General features: G+C 42.2%; 1 protein-coding gene across 1 annotated transcript in view; it reads left to right on the top strand.

The window, feature by feature from the left end:
• The window catches only part of PARD6G (par-6 family cell polarity regulator gamma), a 65,421-nt gene that overhangs the window by 6,558 nt on the left and 36,295 nt on the right, over positions 1–22,568 (top strand). The window contains exon 2 of the mRNA XM_039711112.1: positions 6,854–7,076. Coding sequence (XP_039567046.1) covers positions 6,854–7,076 — 223 coding nt within the window. The remainder of the gene's footprint in view (positions 1–6,853; positions 7,077–22,568) is intronic.

Raw genomic sequence — 22,568 nt, 5'->3', positions numbered from 1 at the left:
AGCTCCAGTGCAGTGTAACTCACTTCTCTGACCTGTTCTCTGGTACTGTGGGAGCAGTAGTGCCTCTAGGAGATGCGGGGAAGGCTGGAACACTGCTTTGAGCTACCTGGTGTCACAGAGCATGGTGTGGTGGAGGATATGCTCTGCTGCTCAGGTCTGATGTTGTTTCAGGTCTGTCTTGTCACAGAAAGATGGTAGTTCCTCCAACAACGTTCCTGAAGCAAGTGTACTGGTATGGGCTTGGGTACCAGCTGTGCTAACTGGATGGATGGCACTGACCAGAAAGCTGCTATCTTGTGTTCCAGTATTCCCATGCTTTCCCATTCTTGATCCTACCTCCAGCTTCTCTCCTGTTTGTAATACTTTTTAGTCTAGTAACTTGGGAATTTCTGATCTGCTTAAAACTTTGTCCAGCCAGTCTGTCTTATGTGAGTAGTCTTCTCAAATTTAGTCTCGCCACACTGAAACAGTCCTAAAGGATACTGAACAATGGACCTTTCAACTTTAAAGAGCACCTCAGAAAATTATATGTTGTTTACAGCCAAGTCAGAAAGGAATGTCTCCTGTGTGAGGTTAACATACCTGTGGAGCTCTGTCTAACAGGCTCCAGGACTAGCCACCTCCAAGGAGTGCTTCAGAGGTGCAATTAATAGTGCCTTCCTCTGTAGTCCCTTATCATTCCCTTTCTGAGAGACTTTGTGTGCACTTATTCTGAGCTTTTAGGAACCAAGAAAGGTCTTCCAAGGATTCACTGCTTGCCTCTAATTACCTTTACAATGGCAGGCCATGAGTTAAAAGATGAAATGTACCTTGGGAGATGTTGCCCTCCTCTAAGTGAAAGCAAAATCACCCCATACAGAGGTATTCCCATTCCCACTGGAAATGCCTGAAGTTCATTCAAGCAGAAATGGCTGGTGTGCTGCTCCAGCCCCAGGGCCACCCAGCCTTGTGCCATCCCTCCTGCTTCCACCCTGCACAGCTGTTCCCAGTCCCCCTTCAGGTCTGGCCAGGGGTGTGCGTGCATCTGCATCAAATTACTTCTCTGCAGCTGTTGCTGGCACTGAGCTCATGGGGAAGCCTCTGGCAGCAGCTAAAAGGCTCCTAAATAAGTTTGCAACCAGCCAGACCCTTACTGATTGCAGGTTTCCTGTATCCATGTAGATACCTCTCAGTAAGTGTTCTGAAAGTGGTTTGCTCTCGCTGGAGACTGGAGTAGGGCAGGGCTGCCTTTCTGCAGGAAGCTACGCTGTTCACCAGAGCAGATTGCTTTGTCCCTCTGGGTGGCAAGGTGCCAAATCTTCTTTTTCTCCCAGAGCAGATTGCTTTGTCCCTCTGGGTGGCAAGGTGCCAAATCTTTTTCTCTCTCATGCTGATGGTGACATGCCATGGATGTGTGCATCCTGTGCTGTGTTAGTGCTTAAGCTCTGTGGTATGATAGAGTATGTGTTGCACAGGACCATCTCAATCTGCATCATTTGCAAACACACTTGTTGGTTTGCTCCCAGAGATGCAGGGGACTGGAATAAAAAAGGAGGATATTTGCTTTTGGAAAGGTAGGCTGGGCACTTAAATCACAGCTGCATTTTAAAGGCTTTGCTTTCCTGCAAACAATTGTTTCTGGAAGAGAGTGGCACTGGGGGTTTCAACATCGGGAGGTGAGGCAGTGAGGAAGGCTGGCAGTGCGCTGCTTGGAGGCAGCACTGACAGAGGTGGTAGGGAGAAAGCAGCTACGTGGGTGACCTGATAGGAGAGGAGCTACTGGAGCAGGGCTGGCAAAGAAAGGGATGATGGTTCCAAACAAACAGGTTGAAAAAAATTGTTTTTGTGGATAACTATTTTCACAGACTGCCATGCAGTGATGAGGCAAAAAAGCAGTGTAGTGGTCTAGTTCTCAAAAGTTGTGAAATAAAGTAAGCGAGGCAGGGGAAAGGGTAACTTTGGCTTTAAGTTGCCCTTGAGCTGACAGCCAAGTATCTGAGAGACTGAATGTGAGGTGCATCTCAGGAGCAGAAAGTGGTCTGATGGTGATGGGAACAGAGTGAGAATTTCTTTTCCAAGTAGATGCAGAAGAGAGAAAAGTGTTCCTGAGCCTGTCCTCGCAGACCCCTGGAGAGAGTTGAAGGAGTTACAAAGGTTGTTCTTTAAACCAACAGAAATGTGAAACATTGTGTCAGAGAAGCAGGAAAAAGAAGGGGAACCACTGGTTTTCTTTGGTAAGAGAAACTATTCTAAGTGTTTAAGATACTAAAGCATGGCTGTGTTTCTCTGGGAGAGTAAAAGGAGGGAATAGAAGGAAGTATGGCATGATGTCAATCAGGGAAAATGTTTGGGGCTGAAGCTAGTGAAATTGTGTCCCTGATGGGATTTCCATGAAGGGTAGACAGAAGAGGAGGTGTCTTGCTCTTGTGACTCCCTCTTGAAAGAAACAGCAAGATCTAAGCAGAACATGAAATCTCACACTTTCCACTAGCTCGATCATATTAGTGAAGCAGAGCTGCTCTGGAGCAAGCCATTGAAGAGAAAACTTGTTGCAGAGAACATCTGCCTGCTTGGTGGCTTCTTGCCACTAGTGACAGCCACTCTGAGGCTAGGAGCAGAGCCAGAGAATGCTGTGTGAGCTGGGAAAGGTGTAACTGGGGGAGAAAAAGGAAACAAAGAAACAGAGACATGAATGTGACAGCAGAGCTCTGAAGTCCCAGTTGAAGTCAGCAAGCACAAAACCATTTACTTTTTCCCTCCTCCTCTTCCTTGCCCTCTGCTCATTCTCACTGATAAAGCATGCCTGATTAGGTCTTCCCAGTTTTGAAATTCTCACATGTAAGCAGAAATTACAGTCTATGCAAGGATGAAAGTCTTTAGTTTTCTTTCTGTTCTTGACTTTTTTACTTCATGGGAGAAGTAGGTGGCTAATGTAACTCATGTTTATTGCTAAATGTTGCTCTTTGATGTCTTCTTATTACAATAGCCTGATTTCAAAGTCAGCAATAAACTAGAGGGATGGCACCTCATAAACATAGGGCTTAATTTTTGGCTCTGTAAACATCTTGAAACATAAAATTTAAAGGGAAAAAAAAAAGAGTTGCCCTCTTTGCTTGCAAATAACGCCTTCATTTCATAAAACAACAGCTCTCTAAGTAAACAAACCTCAAAATCCTGCTCCCTCATCTCCTCTGACCTCTTGTACCCTTTAGCCAGAAAAAAAGCCAAAGAAAGCAGTTGACTGCTCTTGATCAGCCTGTGTAAGTTTTGATCAGCTAGCTGTGTCTTCCTTCTTCTTTAACACAACTTTTATCAGAACATTTTTTCTGGGCATCTGTTTTTGTTTGGGGTTCCTGCCTGATGCATTTTGTTGTGTGCTTTTTGTCATCAAACTGCAGACAACAAATACAGTGATTGGCTGATACTTTGAGGAACTTGGGGCGGAGGTTATTTTTGTGAAACAAAATGTGCAGTTGTTTCTAAGTTATTTTTTTCAGTCATAATAAGCTCTGTCAGACTAAATTCTTTTTAACTTCCCTGCGTTCCTCCTGTCCTCTGACTTCTGCAATACTGGATGCAGTATTTGCATTAGTTAAATAGGCCTAATTTACTTCATTATGGAAAACTAATCTGCTTGTTAAAACTGTTAGTTTATCAAACAGTGAAATACAGTATTGTTCTGGGCAGAGACTTTCCGGGCAGACACCAGTCCTTGTGAGTCTTTCTGTGAAGGGATATGATAAGATGAACTTTGTGGCTTAGCGAAGCAGATCAGTCCTTTTGGCTATCAGAATCTGTAGTTTCTGTAAGATACACGGTGGATGTTATCTTGAAATCCTGGCTGAATACAATGCAGAGCACCCAGTCTCCAAGCTGAGTGGCACTGCAAACTCCATTATTACTGTGATACTCTCTATCAGCCTCATTAGGGATGATGAATGAGCTGAAGCAGTTTTTCCCCCTCTTCTGAAAAGACCTGCTGACAATGGTTGCTGCCTGTGTATATACACAGGGTGAATAAATCAGCTAAACTATTACTACAGTAATACTAACCTTTAAACAAAAAGAAAGTCATTCTCATTATCTGTTTAAACCTCTTGACTCTTCCCTCCGCTTATACAGAACCTCCTTCTAGCTCCCTTGCCTTAAAAAGCTGGGTCATGCAGAAAGCACAAGTGAAATCTTTCGCATTTGTTTACTACTGTGCTATTCCCAGGCAAATGAAATTGACCCTTGGGCTTTCCCAAGGCTGAACATGTGAACAAGTCAATTTGACTGGACAGCATTCCTGTCAGACCTCAGTGCCCCAAGCCTGCAGTGGCATTCCCACATGTCAGGCTCCACTGATCAGTAGTTTCCAGTGTGCCTGCAGGGGCTAGGCTGGGAGGCTTGGCCCTTTTTCCAGCTGTCTTCTCATGTGGCAATTTAAGCTGAGCTTTGGGTCATACCAGCCAAGTGCAAGTAACCATCCTTGGTTCTCTCCTCTGTCCTTTTCCATGACACTTTCCTGCTGGGTGCAATGTCCTGAGCTCTGCCTCAGCTGTGTTGGGCAGAGCAGGATGGGTTCCCCCAGCAGACCATGGGTCCCAGGGGGCTGTGTGGGGTGGGTGTTGTACTGCCTGGGTAGGACTGCACAGCAGCTGCTTCTTCCACAGTGCCATGTGTGCTAATGGTCCTGAACAAGCTGTCCAGTAAACAAATGGGCTACGGGGAGTGGTGTCTGAGTGCCCTGGCATTTTGGCTAAGGGAATCCCAAGGAATCCCGGGATCCTGTTCAGGTGTGCAGAACAGGATGCAGTTCTAAGCAAAACCTACAGGGTGTCTGAGTGCCCTGGCATTTTGGCTAAGGGAATCCCAAGGAATCCTGGGATCCTGTTCAGGTGTGCAGAACAGTAGATGCAGTTCTAAGCAAAACCTACAAAGATCTTGGTCCCTCCCCTTTGGTTTATCATGTACGTAGGTGTTAAACTTGACACTTGAAGATGGTTTTTTCCAGCTTGAATCTAAGAAAAAAACAACTTTAGGATTATCATGTACGTAGGTGTTAAACTTGACACTTGAAGATGGTTTTTTCCAGCTTGAATCTAAGAAAAAAAAAACAACTTTAGGACACTTTTTAAATAAAAAGACTTCAGCTTTTTCTTTTCAGTTTGAAGTGTGTCCACAGAAGTAAGTTGCTGCTCAGATTTTTCTGGAGAGGAGCAGGGGGTGGAGGACAAAGGAGAACTTTTTTCCTCCATTGGAACCAGCTGTGGTTTGTTCGCCTTTTGTGCATTTGGATGGGCACTCTGAAATCCAAACTGGAACTAGCAGTTAATATTGCAAACAAGCAGCATAATTTGACTAAACAAGCTTTCAGATGATCACAACTAGGCTTTGATGCTCAAGAGTGGGATTTTCATAACTGCGGAAGTAATTTGAGAACATGCTTGTGCCCAAAGCCAGTAGGGTTATGTTGGCTTCTTTTTTTACTTTTTGCTTGAAGATGATTATGGTGATGATTCATACTTTTGTTAGTCTCAGCAAAAGAGTGGCTTGCATGTATGGTTGATTTAACAGCTGAGAACCTCTAAGCAAGTCATTCTCCATTTTGAGGAAGAATTTGTCTAGAGAAGATTCTCCCCCTTCTTATTTCTTTTGTGTGCTTGTTAGTTTTATGTCTTTGGTTCTAGCCCTGGTCTTGGCTGACTTTGCAAATAAGAACTTCCATGAGGTCCTAGTTACAGCTTTACTTGTTCTTAGATTTGTGGCTGCGGTTCCATGTGTTCATGAGTGAGTTAGGATGGCTTCAGAGGTTCAGTTGATGAACAGTAGTTTACTCATACTATACAATCTGAAATATTAAGTTAAATGTACCAGAAAGGTGATTTAAGCTGTTTAGTCTAACTAGATGCCTGTCTTCATTATCATGATTTCCTTAAACAGAGGATCAAATTCTTCCCTCCGCTTCTTAACAGCATACTTTATTTCTAATATCAGAAATAAGGACCATTGAAATCATCTCCTCAGTCACTTTGACTTACTTAAAACAGCTTCATGGATTTATAACATTTTCTATTGTCTTGTGCCAAATCACACTCTCCTACCCCTGCTTCTTTTTTTTTTTTTTTTTTTTTTTTTTTTTTTTTTGACAAGCACTTAATGGTCTGTAAAGCTTTAAAAATAAAAACCAGTGGAGTGACAGAAAAATTAAAGCCATGAAAACTAACTTTCCTTTCGCTGCATGGGTTGCCAGGAAATTCAGGGGTCATGTAGAGTGAGTGTATTTTCTAATAACAAGCTGTGTGCTCACATACCATGCTTCTTTAAAGGTCTTGTGGTTGGGATCCCAGTGGTATTGATGGGAAATGTGCAAAGAATTTTTATAAGGTTGTTTGAATAGCTGAGTAACTTCTTTTGAAAGCAGTAGAGTGAATACTTCTGCTATGGTGAGAAATGGTTCTGTGGATGCCTGAGATGATGATAATGAATGATGGATCTTCAAAGTTAAGTCCTACAAATGCAGTTATCCTCTAGAGGATTTAATGAAAATGTAAATTTTTAAAAAAAATCACGTTTTAAAAATGTGATTTTTTTTTTAACATGGAACACTTGAGTGTACCTGTGATGTCTTGGTAGCCATGATTGTGTTCTGATGGGATGACCTAAAAAGCCATTAGTAGACTTGTAAGCACCAACATATGACTGTATTCACCACAGAATAGATTTGAATAGTAGAAGTTGGACTTAATCTCAGAAGTCTTTTCCAACATGATTGATCCTGTGGCTCTCTCATTCTGTGAAGAGAGGTGATCTATACCACGTTCAAATGCCAAACTGGAGCATTGGCCTGTGGTGACACAGCTGCTGATGCTCTGTTTGCTTTCTCTTGCAGTTTGGGGCAGAGTTCAGAAGGTTCTCTCTGGATCGCTACAAGCCAGGAAAGTTTGAAGACTTCTACAAACTAATTCTTCACATCCATCACATAGCCAACCTGGAAGTGATGATCGGATATGCTGATGTGCATGGAGACCTTCTCCCTATTAATAATGATGACAACTTCTTCAAGGCTGTTTCAAGTGCTCATCCACTGCTCAGGGTTTTTATCCAAAGACAAGGTAAGATGCAGTTTCATTTCAGTGCCTCAGATTGTGCTGCAGCAAGGGAAAGAATGGATTTGTGCACCCATTTAAAGGCTGAAATCATGTAAGAGGCGTCTAGGAGCCATCTTGCTCTTCCTCACAGGCACTTCACTGCAGCTGGCAGGAATGGCATGGCTTCATGGCAGGGAGAGGGACTGCACTGCTGCCTATAAGATATTTGAAGGATACCATGCTGAGAATCACCGTGAGCCCCTTTGCTGTCTGAGGTGAACGTACCTCGTGCCACTGGTACCCTGTGCCACTGGTACCCTGTCATCACCTGAGCATGCCAAGTGCACCGTTCTGCTTGGTGGAGGGAGGGGATCTTAGTACTACTGCTTCACATTAAGAGATCTTACCTATCCATCTTGATTGTCAGCATCATACCCACGTTATTCATGCCTGTGTGTGAATGCACACAGATGTGTAGTTCTGAAAGGAAGAAAAAATTGTCACAAATGACATCTTGTTTGACTATGTTAACCTGGCAAATGATGAATTTTTTTCCCCTCTGTCCTTATACTAAGGAATGCTGATTCTTCCCATTTTGGATCATCAAGGAAACCTTGGGAAGAGCTGCCTGAATGTCAAGATGACATCAGGTTTAAGGCCTGTGTGTTATTCTCCTTAAGGACCATGTTTGTCAGTCTCTTCAGAAGAGGATTGGTTTTTATAAAAAGGTGTCTTCTCCTTAAACAGAGCTCCTTAAATCCCAGAGGAATCTAACACTGTGTTAACACTTCCTCCACAGTGGTTTGTTTTGGTTTTTTTTTTTGGTTTTTTTTTTTTCAGCCATTTAGTGATTTATAGTACAGGGCCTTTTGGAATTAAAATCTCATCAGCAACAGATTCAGAAACAAGACTTGATTTGAGATTTGGAGCAGTCATGTGGCTTTTTTTTGGCCTGGACTCTTGCTGTGTCCTGATAAGGATTTAGCAAGAGGTTCCAACCTGCTCATTGGTGTGAGCTGGTGGAGTGTGTTTGATTTGGTGTCATCAAATACGTCTAGGACTGTGTGTCTCCTGTCTGCTCAGAGCATATTGTCTGCCCCCTTTTAGATGTGATTTTTAGATGCTCAAAGAGCCAATTGAGAAGAGGGTTTAGAGCATTTTGTTTAGCTGATCTGTCTGTTAGGTGAGTGGAAATGTCTATGGGAGAAAACTTGCTCCTCCTTCTTGTGCAGAAAGTGCAAATGTGTATCACAAATCCGATTAGGTCTTCTTGCAATGCCTGTTGGGGCTTGTGAATGTTCGTGGTGGGTCAAGTGATGAGCAATCCTTTGCTTGACTTTGTCATGCCTACTTCAGTTTAAGTTTATTCATGTCTCTGGATCAGTCCTGTTCAGAGCACAGGTCTCTGTGCTCTGGACAGACTGCTGAAACCACTGGCCTAACCCTGCACTGGGAGGGGCTTGCCACCAAAATGCTGATCACAGAAACAGGCAAATCAGAGAATTGTTGTCTACATATAGAAAAAATTCTCTCTCTTCTTCTAGGAAAAGTGTGCTGGTTATTAAGGTTTCTAACTTTTAACCTTAATGGAAAAGGGCAATATTTCCTTTTTAAAAAGCTTTTATTTTACCTGTTGTTCAGTGAAAAGACTCATGCAAACAAGTGAAGGAAGACAGGCCTATTCTTCCTCACGTGTGGTAGAGCCTGAAATCTTTCCCAGCCCACCTTCTCCCTCTATAAAGCTGAAGGGAACAGTAAATTCTGCCCCATCCCTTTGCTTGGTGCTAACTTTCATAGGGGACTCCTGAGGTTAACATTTGAGATTCATACTTGTGGATGGCCCCTAACAGTCATGCTCATCGCCTTTGCTTAGACAAAGCCTTTAGAAATTTTTCTCTTCAAGAATGAAGGTGAAATCTTCATCTCTTTTTCCTTTGCTCTGCTGGGGTGATAGAGTAGTGCTGGTCCTTCCGCTAGAAACCTGCACAAGAGAACAAGGTGACTAGCACCAAGGAATCATTGTGCCATTCAGGGGAATGTGGTGTGCCTGCACCCTAAATTGTGACTTCAGAGGCAGGAAATTAGCATGACAGGGATGCTAGTAAAATATGTGAGCATTGCTCTCTTGGGGCTTTGAAGGAGACTGCAGAGCATGGGTTCTCTAGGCTGTTGGATCAGGGATCACTGCCTTTCAGTGGGAGTAGTCCTGGGAGCTGGCTGCCAGAGGTTGTTCTCTGTGTTGTAGAGTAGGGAGAGTTTCAGGGAAGAGAGCAGAAGTATGCAGGCACAGGAGGACTGAATAGTTGAAGGTCAGGTCTCTTTTTCTAGCAAAGCAAACTGTTTATCAGCTGCATGATTAGTCATCCTGTCTGTTTTCCCAGTTTATAGCTGAGTTACCCTTTCTCTTGTCAGGTCAATTTCACAGTCATGTTAAAACACTTAAAACATTCTCAGAGTGGCAAAATAGGTAACTTAGTCTTTGCACAATAATCAAGCAACAGCTTCCTAGTTTGATGTTTTCCATCTGAGCTTAGTCTTGCACTTTTTCAGTTCAAAAGCCGTTCTTTCACTTGTCCCTGGAGGAAAACATTGTGCTCATTGCTTGGACTTTTCATACCAGGTTGGTATCCAGGTATAGGATGACTGTTTTATTCCCCTTTCTCTCTCTCTCTTTTTTTTTTTTTTTTTTTTTTTTTTTTTTTTTTTTTTTTTTTGTTAAAATCTCCTGAGTGCCAAATTTTTCAGGATCACAGTAGTCCCACACTGGGGATGTTAGTGCTTATTGGCCAGCCATTTTAATAAGGACTAGAATTGGTGTTCCCAGTGTGCTTGCAACGATTGCTGTTGATAGTTTTTGTGTCTTGAAGAATTTGGGACATTTTCAGGTTATGTTTGAGTAAATTAATCTGTAGCAAGTTTTTATAGCTCATGGCAATTTGTCTGCTTAAAGTATATGGTGCTCTTTTTTTTTTTTTTTTTTTTTTTTTTTTGTCTCCAATACCAAATTACAGTGTGGACAAAAATCCTAATTAGAGAACCAGGCTATAAAAAGAAAAAGCAGTTTTCCTTTGACTTGCTTTCCCAGGCTGCAAGTATGGGTCATGTCCTCTGTTGTAAACTGACGTGGCTCTTTTGGCTTTGTTAGTACAGTAGTGATTTACAACTGATGCTTTGAGCATGAGGATTTGTTCACTCAGCTGTAACTGATACCAGACATGCACAGAACTCCCTATGGAAGGTGCCTGCTGCTGTGGAAGGGATAGATGTCTCAAAGACCTTAGAACAATGCAGGAACTTGAGGATGTGTTTGACTTGCTCCATAATAACTTTTGCATTTTACCCAAGACCTGTATCAAGGAAGAGCTTATCTGATGATGCTGATCATGTTTTTCAAGAGTGTTTGGTCTGTGTCTGACTTAAACAACAGCACTTGAAGCAATCTCTTGTATACTGCAAAAATATTTAAGTGTAACCTATGAATTCAAGCAGAAACATAAACCAGAAAAACTGAAAGGAGTTAGTGTTATATACTGTGAACACATTACACTATTTCTTGTATGATTAAATGGAATGAAATTATTATCAAATCTTGCTTTAATGCCTGTCTTACAGAGGCATTGTATGTGTTCAAACTGATCTGTATTGGAGCATTCTAAATAGAATGGAATAAGTAGCAGAATTATAATGAGTTCTTAATTGTTAACCTACCTCAAATGACTCCTTGAACTTTGCAGGGGCGTATAAGGGTGTAAGTGGACGTCTACCATGTAAAAGAGATTTGGGAATTTCTCCTCTTTTGCTTGTGTTACCTACTGGGTTGTGTTCAATCTGGTAAGTTCAGAAACTCAAGCAAGTGTGGCAAAATGAACAAGCTGATCACTCTGTCAGTACTCTGCAGTGCTTTTTTTCCAAGGTTTCTTTTTTTCCCAGGTGGGATGTCTAGGACCAAGTGTAGCAAGCAGAGTGAACAGAGTGGTTAACTGAGCACATTGCTGTAAATCTGGGGTAATGATTTTGATACTGGGAGAACTGATGATGGCTGCTGATGTCCAGACCTTCACTTCTACCAGGGATAGCCAGGTTTATAGGGTTTACATGGGCAGTAGCAGAAAATCTGCTGTAGCTCAAGTTGCAAAGGAGGTGGGAGAGGTGGTGCACAAGCCTATCTGGTGTCATCCTGATGCCAGACTGAGGTCAAATGGACTCAACTGAGAAGCCTTTCTGCTTTGTCCACAACAGGAGAAAATATAATAATAACAATATTAAAAATATAAACATAAATAATAACAATATAAAAATAACAATAAATTAATAAAGGGGGGGCACTTTGTCAATCGTAAAGCAAATTCTAGATCAAATTCAAAATCTTTCCATCAGTAAACCTAATTTTAAAGCTTTGTAAAGGTTTAAATGGTTTCGTTGTATGTGTCCTGCAAGTAGGATGAAGCACTGAAGTGGCAGGTGACAAATTTGTATTTCAGGTTAACTTTGTCAAGTATTACACTTCCTGCAGGAACAGGAAAAGCAAAAAAAAAATCTGAACAAGCTGAAGAATATTCTAATAGCCATTACACTAAATCACACTTCACAGCAAGATGGAGCAGAGCTTTACATCATAAATTAGTAAAACCACAAATTAACTGCAGCTGTTAATTGACAGGGATGGAAGTTAGAGAAGGCTGATGACTTCTGATATCTGTGTTGTCTTGCATTTTGCAGTCTAGAAAACTGATAGTGTAAAAAGTCATCAAGTACCACCTTCAGAAACTTGGTAAAGTGTCTTTTCTTTTGTAGTTATATTTTTTAATATTCCATTACTGTGACAGTAAACCAGCACTGAACACCAGTCATTGCTTTCCTCCTTCAGTGGTTAAAACTGCTGTCTACCATCAGTTCTCACTTAAAGCTTGATCCAAAATCAACAGGGGAAAATGTGCATTTACCTGGTTGGGTTTGGGATTTGGCTTGTTTTAATGTAAAGATTGGAAGATGCTGTTTTTCTTCAACTGCATGCAGTGACTAATTTAAACTGCTGTGCCATGCAATATATTTGTGCATGTTCAGAAGCAGTTCATAACTCTGCAATTTGTTATTTACCTGGCAAAGTTTTGTGCAGCTCTAAGTACCAACATCTGTGCTTAGCTTTCTTGTATTATAAAATCAGAGCAATCACATTCAGTTTTAAATAAAAATGTGCTAATGGGAATCATGCCCAGGTCTGCCTGAAAAAGCAATGGTTGGTTGTTTTATTGTCTTTCATACTCTGAGCAGATAATCCCCAGGAATGGTTGTTGGCTGTCTAACCACATGTGTTAAACACAAAAACTGGCTTTGAGGCAGCAGCTATTTCCAGCTACCTAAAACTTTTAACTCTCTGCTCAGCCTTCTAGAGTGGGTACAGTTACAAAAGTTTGAGTTCAATTCCTTCACATCTTTTTGGTTCTTCAGTAACCCTCCTGTTTGTTTTGCAGCACAGGCATTGACTTTGTTTTCTCAAAATGTATTTCTAAACAAGAACAATATGATGTTACTGCTGTTGTCAAAGGTATTTTATATATTAATACAGCAGTTTGCAGCACTTATTAAGGGAAAATACTGAACTCCTTTTGGTTGAGCTGAGCAGATTTTCACAATAATCTTCTAGGAGTCTGAGAGAATAGAATAAATTTTATTAAAGTGTGCAGAGGAGGTGATTTGAGGTCTTCAGTTTATCTGCTCCAAAGGAGGGTGGGAGGGTGAAGAAGAAACTCTGCTGACACTCAGTGTAGCTCATGGGTGCGCTGGAGGATGTGGCTCTGGTGTTGGTCAGACCGTCCCAAGGCTGCTTTCCTGTCTCCTCTGCCCTGGCACTAACGTGACCCAGTGGCTGAGCTCCCTGAGCCAGCCCTTGAGCAGAAAACAAGGTGCTCGAGTGAGGAGCTAGCATGGGATGGGCAGATTTAAAGCAACTTAACACTGCCATGAAGCCTCTGCTTCCTGGGAGGAAGAACATGTCTGCTTCTAGCCTTTGCAAGTGTGCAGTTCCACTGCATTTGGAAAGGAGGAAAAGCATCTTGTCTTAGCTTTGACAAGATTAGAGGATGGCGGTAAATTTTGTGCTAGTATATAGGAATTGCTGCTAGGCTTATATTAAATCCTTTCATGACTTTCTTCAGAAACATTTCTGGTTTTGAGCTGGAGGGGTCTTTGAAAGCTTGTCAAGCCAAGTAATCTTTGTCCCACTCAAGTCCTTTGATATTTGAAGATAAGTAAAATGCAGCTGTTTGTTCCAGTGAAGTCTGGCAACAAATTACTGTAGCTTCTCTGTTCCACCTTTCATGTGCAAATTATGAGACTGGGTAATCATTACCTTTCTACTGGTTTATTAAGCAACTTTAAAAACATAAAGTTTTTAATCTGGCTTGTCAGACATAAACAAAAAACAGGCTTGGATTTTGTTGCTTGCATGGCTAGTGATACCTGGTGCCTGAGCAGAGCCAGTGTGAGGCTGCTTCTTTCTTTCTCCTCAAAAACTCCATTTGTAGAGTGTGAGGATATTTTATTTTCATCACCAGTTACTTTTAATTGCAACCAGAACAGCTGCTAAGGAAGAATTTCAGTGAAAGAGGGATGGAAATAGCATAGTCTACAACTAGGCTTTGTGGGGTCAGTGGATAGCTGATAGTGGGAACTGTTGCAGAAATATGTGCTACATAAATATTTGTAGTTGCAGTGCACAGTAAGCACAGAACAGAAGCCCGGCAAAACCAGCAAACATTTGTTGCACTTCCATGTTAAAGCTGCATGGGATTTGTTTTCAGTTTCAAAGTTTAATAACTTAATAATAAATACACATAACCAACTATATTAAGAATAAAAATAGACTTTCACAGTCATAAAAATTGCATCAAGCAGCACCACACACTGTGCTGAATTTAGGCTGAAGAAACTTGTTAACAGTGGGAACTCGTGCAGCCTTTAATAGGAGCCTCTCCTCAGCTCCATGCCTAGCTTCAGTTCCTAACCCACATAAGAGTGAGCAAATAAACACTCTTCTGTCCCTCCAAACTTCTGTTTGTTGTCTCATAGTTGTGGATTGCTGCCTTACAAGTACTTGAAAAAAACAAAATTCAAGAACTTCCAATTATGTGTATTCACAGTCTCAAGTAATGCTATTTCTTGGTTTGATGTTTTTTCTTTAAGATAGTGAAGCTACTCTGACAGGTGGCTTGGCTGTGTAAAAACAGTGGTGAGGAAGACTTGTCAAATGATCCACCTCTGTTATGGTCCCTGTATGAGGGGAATTTTCCACTATTTACCTTTTCTTACCTTAGTAGTCAAAACAAGTGATTCTGTTTCCTGCTCATGGCTCAGGTTTTTTCCTGTTGGGCCTAGTTGTCATTTCCCTTCTGTGAGTGATGGAAACAAGTACAATGTGCAGATAAAAATGAGAGTGGACAGTCTCTTCTTTGACTCTGATTTTCCTGACAAGACCTCAAAACTGGAAGTAGCTTTCACACAGCACATAAAGGTACATAGCACAGTGCAAATACAAACATTAACTCAAGATTCAGGCCTTCAGGAATAGGTATTCTGCTGAAGTTTTGAAGTATTCTAAACCCTTAAGTACATTAAAGGTCTTAGGACAACTTAATTGATAGACTCTTGCACTGAAAACAAGCATGCAATGAAGGATATTTCTGCTATGTGTTTGTAGTAGGCATTGAAAAATTAACTCCAAATATAGTTCAACAAATATAACTCCACTCAAACTATTTTTTTAAAATTAATGAAACCTTCTCATGTGTCTTCAGTCTGCCTGTGTGGTTGGGATTGTGTGTTTCAAATTTAAATGGGTCAGTATTAACACTGCATAAGAACTCTGGGTATTTTTCAGCTCCAAGAGAGAAAGCAGTTTGGGGGAGGTTGAATGAACCCTTTCTTGAACCTGCCCCTGATGATGATCTCTTTGGATCTTATTTTTTCCTCTGCGCTATGTTTAGAGTAGTAACGAATCCTGTGGGAATATTAAGGAAACTATTAACCTAGAAAACTTCACTGTTGTTCTTGCTCTTCAGGCCCCTGCCATATGCTGATATTAAGTAACCTCTAAAAGCTCCACGTGAATAACTTCCTCACCACTGATCTGCCCTCCCACCCCCAATATTTTTGTAGTTTTTCTCTTCTGCTTTTTCTCCCTCTTTTTGCTTTTTTCTCCCTCTCAGCTGTTGGCTTTCTACTCCTTGCCTCAGGTTTTTAATTGCTCTGCAACGCTGTTGCTCCCTGGGCAGGAGAATGTGTTAGGTGAAAGCACACAAGTGCTGGTGTTGCTTTACTCTCAGCACTAGAAAAAGACTTGGAGAGCAGTGACAGAACAGGTATGGAAGTAACCCTGAGTGAGGAGAATTGGCCTTTTGCTGTGAGTCTTTGACCAGTTAGTTTTCTTCTCTGATTATCCCTTTGCAAAGGGATAATCGGAGAAGATTCTCTTTTACTTGAGAATTAAAAGAAAGAGGTTATAAACTGTTGAAGAAGAATGACTATTGAATTGGAATTGATATATAAATAAGAAATTCTGTACAGTCTGGTGTCTTGAGAAACCAGCTGGAACTCAGTGGAGTTGGGGAAAAGCTCTGTCTGCAAGGGCACTGCAGGGCTGCCCAGCTGCTGGTAGGGGCGAGCTCTGAGCCAGCCTTTCTGCCTCCTCAGCTGCTGTGGGTGAACACAACTGCATCCTCTAAAGATGAGTTACCAGCTGGGATTTGAAAAGGGCTAAAGCTCTTTCCCTCATCCCTGGATGCCATGAAGGGGTCCTAAGAGGAGGTCTGTTAGTTATGGCCTGGGATGGACACTGGTGATGACCTGTTTGTTCACTTTATTGGCCTGGTTTAGTATGGCTTTGTGTTTATCCTGACAAGCAATTTGGTAGTTTTAGTAGTATGATGCAGTGATTTTGTACACAAGTAATGTAATCTCTACATTTTTGCTTTTGTGTGCTTACTGAGGTTTAGTTTGAAAAGCAGCTGACATGAGTAAAGGGAGGAAAACCCATTGCATTAACAAAACACATTGTGTTAATCAGAAAACCATTAAGTTTCTTGCAGTTTGGGAGAAATTCTTTCTGACTCTGAGTGAATAAACGAATGCTTTATAATAGAGCCCATAAATAACTCCTGGGGTAGTACCTTTGTGGCTAATAAAAATTAAAAATTGAGTTTCCTAAGCTTGTATTCCTTGAAGCAGCATGATTTTAACATGCCTTATCCTTTGTGGTGGTATGTGGGGGGGAAATATAAGACATTTGGAACACAGTATGCAACAAGAAACGTTAAAAATCTTGTTTCAGAACTGTTCCTAGCTGAGACAAAGAATATCAATAGCAGGAGGAGTGTTTGTACCTGAATTATTCTTCAGTCACTTAAAAGTGCACTGAACACTAATGCAATGTAATCATTGCATTTTAAAATCCTTGCATGTTGGAGGGGAAAAGGTAGCATGTAGGGAGACAACATTTGGGCATCAAGTCCTGGTACAGGATTTATCTGTGCTGCTTACAAAATGTGAGATCCTTGCTTCCAGTGTTAAACTGAACTCGGGTCATACAATGCTATGGTTCAAAAGTTGCTTCTTCATCCATGAGGTTCTTTAATGAGGGAGTTACTTTTCTGTATGGGTAACCACATGATGTCTCCATTTATCAGCTTGTACCCAAAAGTATCCCAAATGTTTGCCATGGGCAGACAATAATTGAGGACAAACTGTGCTGACAATGGTCTGTAAGTGAGCATAACATGTTCATGGGTGACTGAAAATGCTGATACTGGTCATGATTTTTGCTAGATCTGGCTAACACTTCTTGTGTAAATAGACCAAGCCCAGAGGCACATCAGATTACTTTTTTTTTAGTTGGTCTCAGTAGTTGTGTGGCTGGTGCCTGTCTGACCTCATCAAGGTATCTGTGCTTGTAATGGGCTGTGACTCTGAAAAACAGGAAACTTTTTTTATTTAACTTAATTTAAATAAACTTTATTTAACTTCTGTTGAAGTCTCTTACCTTTTGCTTGTGGATGCAAAGGTTCTGTTGATAGTATTGTGGAATATTCCCTTCCCTGTTTTTTTGGCTGACTTCAAAGGACATGTGACAGCATTACCTGGCAGCTTTTGTCACCCACGTGTAGAGTTAACATTTCTTGCCCTGAAAGAGAGGAATTGAATAGCTGTCTGCAGGCTGTCCTGAGGGTCCCAGCCTGTCCCCCAGAAAAACACTAGTTCCTGTGCTGTATTTTGCTTAAAGTGGGATTTTATTTTTCCTTCCTTGATATGCTTGGCTATCATACCATAGCAGGCTTCCCCCTGCCGCAGCTTCCAGTCACCTGGCAGGGGACATGCTGAGTAACAAAGGAGGGTGGTCCCTGTGGGTGTCACAGAGGGTCTGTGTCAGAGGCTGTTCTTTGCTGTACAGTGCTCTCTGTTGTACAGGTGCTGCTGGGCTCTCTGGGGTGCAGGCAGGTTTTTAGCTCATCTCACAGGCGTGCCATGTCATCTATGAGGGATGGAGAGAAGAGGAGAGGGGGAACTCTGGGAGAAGCTGCAGACTGGATATCTGTTGTCATTGAGCATGTTCTGCTGTGGGCAGAGTGGCTTGGCAGTACCTCAGAACCCATCTCCTGTCTCTGAAACATTCCCAGAAGCAGCTGGCCACAGGAGCCAGCTCATGGGGTGCAGATCACAGGAAACAGCTTGCTGCAACAAACTCATCTTCCTTTGCTCAGATGACCCCTGAGCAAGGGTACGTGTCATCTGCATCAGCTCTGGCAAGTGCACAGTGGTGGTGAGCAGGAGAAAGGATATTGTTGGAGGTGTGCGCCAAGCCCTGTCTTACAGTGAACTTCACCAGTGTTGATCACCAGACCATGTGCAGAGCATCCCTGCAGCTAGTTTGTCCTGCCTCTGGATGCCTGGAATAATAATTTCCCTGGTGGATTTTTTTAGCACTACCTCATTCGGTCTCAGTTCAGCTGGTAAGTGGCGGCAGTGTCCCACACCCTTCCTCTCACCAGTTGCATCCTGAGATCCCAGAGCTGTGTTGCATCATGAGGAAGCATTGGAGCTGCAGAGTGTGGCCCGGGTGCCTTTCTACCATGATGGGTTTCATGCAATGTGTGGGTAGCACACTCCTGAGTCTTGTTGGTCTGGTTTATGGGTGTGTGCTTATCTTGGAAAATCAGAGTTCCTAGCACCATCTGCCTTCAGAAATGTTATTGCCTCTGTTTCAGACCACTTCGGTTCCATGTAGGTGTCCCAAGGGAGCTGAAAGAGATCACTGTGATGAAGATGCTTACCTATGTGCATCAGCAGCAGCTGTGAGAGAATCTGCTAGTGTAATCTAGGTTAGCTGGGCTGCCTGCCAGCATCTTGCTGAATGGTACCTTCCCATGGTGGCTCACAACTGGTGTGAACTGAACAATTCCAGCAAACCAGGTCTCCTTACCTCAGAGACCTCCTCGCACTACCAGGCACGTCAGTGTCAGTAGCATTCATTGCTGGATAGCTGCTTGCAAATGGAAGTAACAAGCAGATGTTGCATCCCTGCTCAGGAGGGATCACTGTGGAGGGGATGCTGCTGGAGGCATTTCAGGAGCTGTGCTGAGATGCAAAGATCTGAAAAGGTGGCTTGCTACAGTCCTGTGTCTGTAAGGTGCACAAAGGCTCTGGCATGGCCTTGCATCCCTCCTGCATGATAGGACTGTGTCAGCTCTGTGCCATGCAGTTATGGGATCTCTGTCCCTGCTCATTGCAGGGGGATTGGACTAGATGACCTTTAGAGCCACCTTCCTACCCAAACTCCTCTGTGATTACTCACATTTGGTTCCTGCTGTCTTGCTGAGACATTGTTCCCTGCCTCTTAGTGTTTGTACTGTTTCAAGACAAACATAAGATTTGCTTATGTTATTAGCTTTCATGCAGCCTAAAATAAATCAGGAATGCTTATTATTGCATGCAGTGAACCCTGTCCTGTTGGACATGGTGTTTGGCTACAGCACACATGGATCTGTGAGCTGATACAGAGGTTGGTGCACTTTGGTGCAAAGCATCAGGGCAGAGTTCAGGATCAAAAGGGAAGTCTTGTCCCTGTTCAGGTGCAGTCTGGGTCTCTTTGGGTTCACATGGAACCTAACTTCCAACTGTGTACTTGGCTGCTTCATTAGCTTGCAGGAGATCTAATGGTTCTGAGATTGCTGTCTTCATATCTCTGAGTTTTCCTCCAAAATCCACTTCCCACAAACACAAAGTTCTAGTAAAATTCAAAGGGGGAAGAGAGAATGCACAGGAAATATCTATGGGAAAGATGGGGAAAAAAAACTGGAGGGGAAAAAAAAAGGCAAAATCTCACTGATTTTAAGAAGAAACACTTCAGTTCTAAATTCACATATTTTATCTGCAAAACCTGGCTTCCTGGACCATTTACCTAAAAACTTTCTTAATGTAGTTAAAGCATGAATAATTTAAAAATAAATAATCAGCTTAACTCTATAGCATTTAGCATTCTCAACCAACTGGCTTGAAAATAAAAGTGCAGAAACAGTAGTTGTTCTAAAGAGCAATTTGGGAGACTTAGGTAGCTGAAATCCCACAATCTGGCTAGAATGGCTTTGGAGAAACCCTATCAGAAAGGCCATCACAAGGAGACTGGATGTTGAATTTGGATAGTAAAGTACAGTATACAGTTCAAGCATGTTATCAGTGTCAATGGCACTGCAAATTCTGCCATTTGGAAGAAACAGAATCGTTGTAATATTTGTCTACACTTGTTTTTACCTAAATCTCAACTCTGGCAACTTGAATGTCAGTAAAATAAAGTTTTTTTGTAAGATGTGGAAGAGTAGAGCTACTGAAATATAGCCCCTGAAGTTGCTTGCAGTGTAGAGCTTCTGTGGAGAGCTTTGTTTTTTGCTCTTCAGAGTGGTGCTTCTTTTGGAAACAGAGGCTGGGAGACTGATGATTGCCAAGTTGCCAGTTCACACAAGTGGTGTGTCTGCCAGGGTGGTGGCACAGTCACTGCCACCAGCCACTCCTGAGTAATGTAATCATTTCCATGATAAAGCAGATGAGCTTTTGCAACTTGCAGAAGCCTGCTTTCCCAACAACCGGAGGTGGGTATGCTTCTTTTTGTGCTCTTGTAATGTGCAAGCTGTGTACCTCATTATCATCCCAGCAGGAGCTGGGTGAACAGCTTTTACACTGGTCTGATAAGATTTTATTGAGGACAACAATCATCAGGTGTTTTTAAGACATTTAGATCCCCTGCCACTTAACTGTTTTTAAAGATGGGGGAAAATACTAAGGAGTTTAGGTCTGTTGTCTAGTGCACCTTCAACTGGGAGTCCATATCAACTGGGAAATAATTGCCAACTAATAGTTTTTAAATGGTTATGATGAGTAATCTGCTCAGAACACATGTATACATTTCTGAGTGGTTTACTTTGATTAAAAACACTGTCAAATGCATAATTCTACGATTTTAAAAAAAGTTGTTCCCTATCTGTAATTTTCTCTATGCCTCTCCAAACATCAGCATGGTACCACTGCTACACGGTACTGCTGCTGCTCTTTATTTGTACTCTGATTCCCAGCCCTCCCAAGGGGGCAATGATCAGTAACAATCTGAATAGGCAGCAGCCCAGGACCTTTGGAGGAAGGTGAGGTTCAAAGCTGATGGGCCAGGTTCAATTAAAGCCTTATAAAGACTCCGAGGAGACTAATTGTTCCTCCAAATTGGGTTGGAAGATTCTGACTCCTCATATATGACAGTGGTTGTGTCTGACAGCTCAGAGGATCTGATGTGACCAATGCAAGACAAAAACGCTCCTGTCTGTGGCAACTCTCCTGCCCAGATGTGTAAATTGGGAGCTGTTAAACAGCTTCTTCTCTGCAGACGTGGAGTGTTTGTCTGTTTTGAAAGCAAAAGATGGAGTTTAAAGGGAAGTCTTTAAACACAACCACAGCCATCTTCCTCATGGTCATCTCTGTTTGCATTCCTCTGGAAATGCTAAATATGGTGTGTTATGCCTGTAGTTTAAGTACAGATTTACAGGAAGGAAGGGAGTTTTATTTCAACTGTTTTGAAACTGTGTGGTACAATCTTTTTTGCATTGTAATATATTTACAAGAAGTCTTGGGCATATGTTACTCCCTGTGCTCTTCATATGGAAAAAATTAGAGAAAAACATCACTTTGTACATCCATTTAGTTACTTTTTTTGCCCGGCCCTCTTTGAAATGAGGAATTTTCATTATTCTTTAAAAGAACCAACCAACCAACCAAACCTAACAGTGGTTGTTTTTTTATTTAGTACGTTGACTGCTCTCTGCAACTGCTGGGATGTGTTACATGTCCAGTTTTATTATCTCAGCAGCAGTTGGGTAAACAACTCCTGTGCTGGCGTGACACATTTAAAGCAGTCAAAAGCTGCTTCAGAGCGCATCACTTCTGTAGGTAGAGAGAGGAGCTGTGCTGTGGGTGTGTGTGTACCTGTATTATCTTTGAGAGGGAGGTGAGATACTTGCTCCTTAAATAACAACTCTGGTCTTAAGCAAGCGTTTCATAATGAAGTTATTTGACTCACCAGCTACTGGGAATAGCCCAGGTCCGTTTTGCTCATGGGGAAACAGGGCTCTGTGGGAGAGGCTTTGTGAAGGCTTAGCACAATTCTCTGCCTGCAACTGCTTTTAGTCTGTGTTTTCTCTTGTGGCTAGAATGCAGTGTGGTGGTAAATTGGTTAAGCTTGGGCATGAGGTCCTCTCCTAGGCTGCTTGTGCAGCTCCATGGTTCTTTTTCAGAAAAAGGAGGAAGAGACCTTATTTTGGAGTGCTGCCACTGTGTCTGCTGAATCATGACCATGAAAACTGCTGAAGGGGGTCTGTGCTAAATAACAAGTGTTGTATGCCAGTGGTTATTTTTGGTGGTTTCAATTACAATCCTCCTTTCTCCAAGAACCACACTGGTGTTTGTGTAAATGGATGCTGAACAGCAAACAGCAAAGCCATTGAGTACCAGAGCCAAATCTGAGGAAGAGTGGACACGTTTGCAGCAATGTGCCTGTTCTTCTCAGCTGTTCCACCCTGTGACCCTCAGCCTCTTCCTTGTGTAAACATAGATGGAAACAGTCAGGGACATCTGTATTTAGGAGCAATATCAGCAGCTTAGCTGGGAAGAAGGAGCGCAGAGGATGGAGCAGTTGTTAGGCTATTCAGGCTTTGTCTCAGTGGGAAAGTATGAATGCATTTAATACTGTATTTGCATTCCTGGCTGGCTGGGACCCAGCACTGACCACAGTGCCTGCTGATGCTGCAGGGTTTGCTCTGGCCTTTAGTACATGGATGAAGGAAGAATACTTCAGGAGCTTATTAGTAGGTGGAGAAGAGCAACCTTCTTTCTTTCCTTTCACTTTTTTCTCTTTTTGTTTTTCTTTCTTTTCTTATTCTTCCAGCAAGACTCACTGTTTAGACATCTTGTGAATAAATGGAGGAAACTTTT

This window comes from Passer montanus, unplaced genomic scaffold (assembly GCF_014805655.1).
Source record: "Passer montanus isolate IOZ18808 unplaced genomic scaffold, ASM1480565v1 scaffold24, whole genome shotgun sequence".
Classification (NCBI taxonomy): Eukaryota; Metazoa; Chordata; class Aves; order Passeriformes; family Passeridae; genus Passer; species Passer montanus.
Note: the sequence above shows the minus strand (reverse complement) of the source record. Positions and strands in the feature narration are given on the sequence as shown.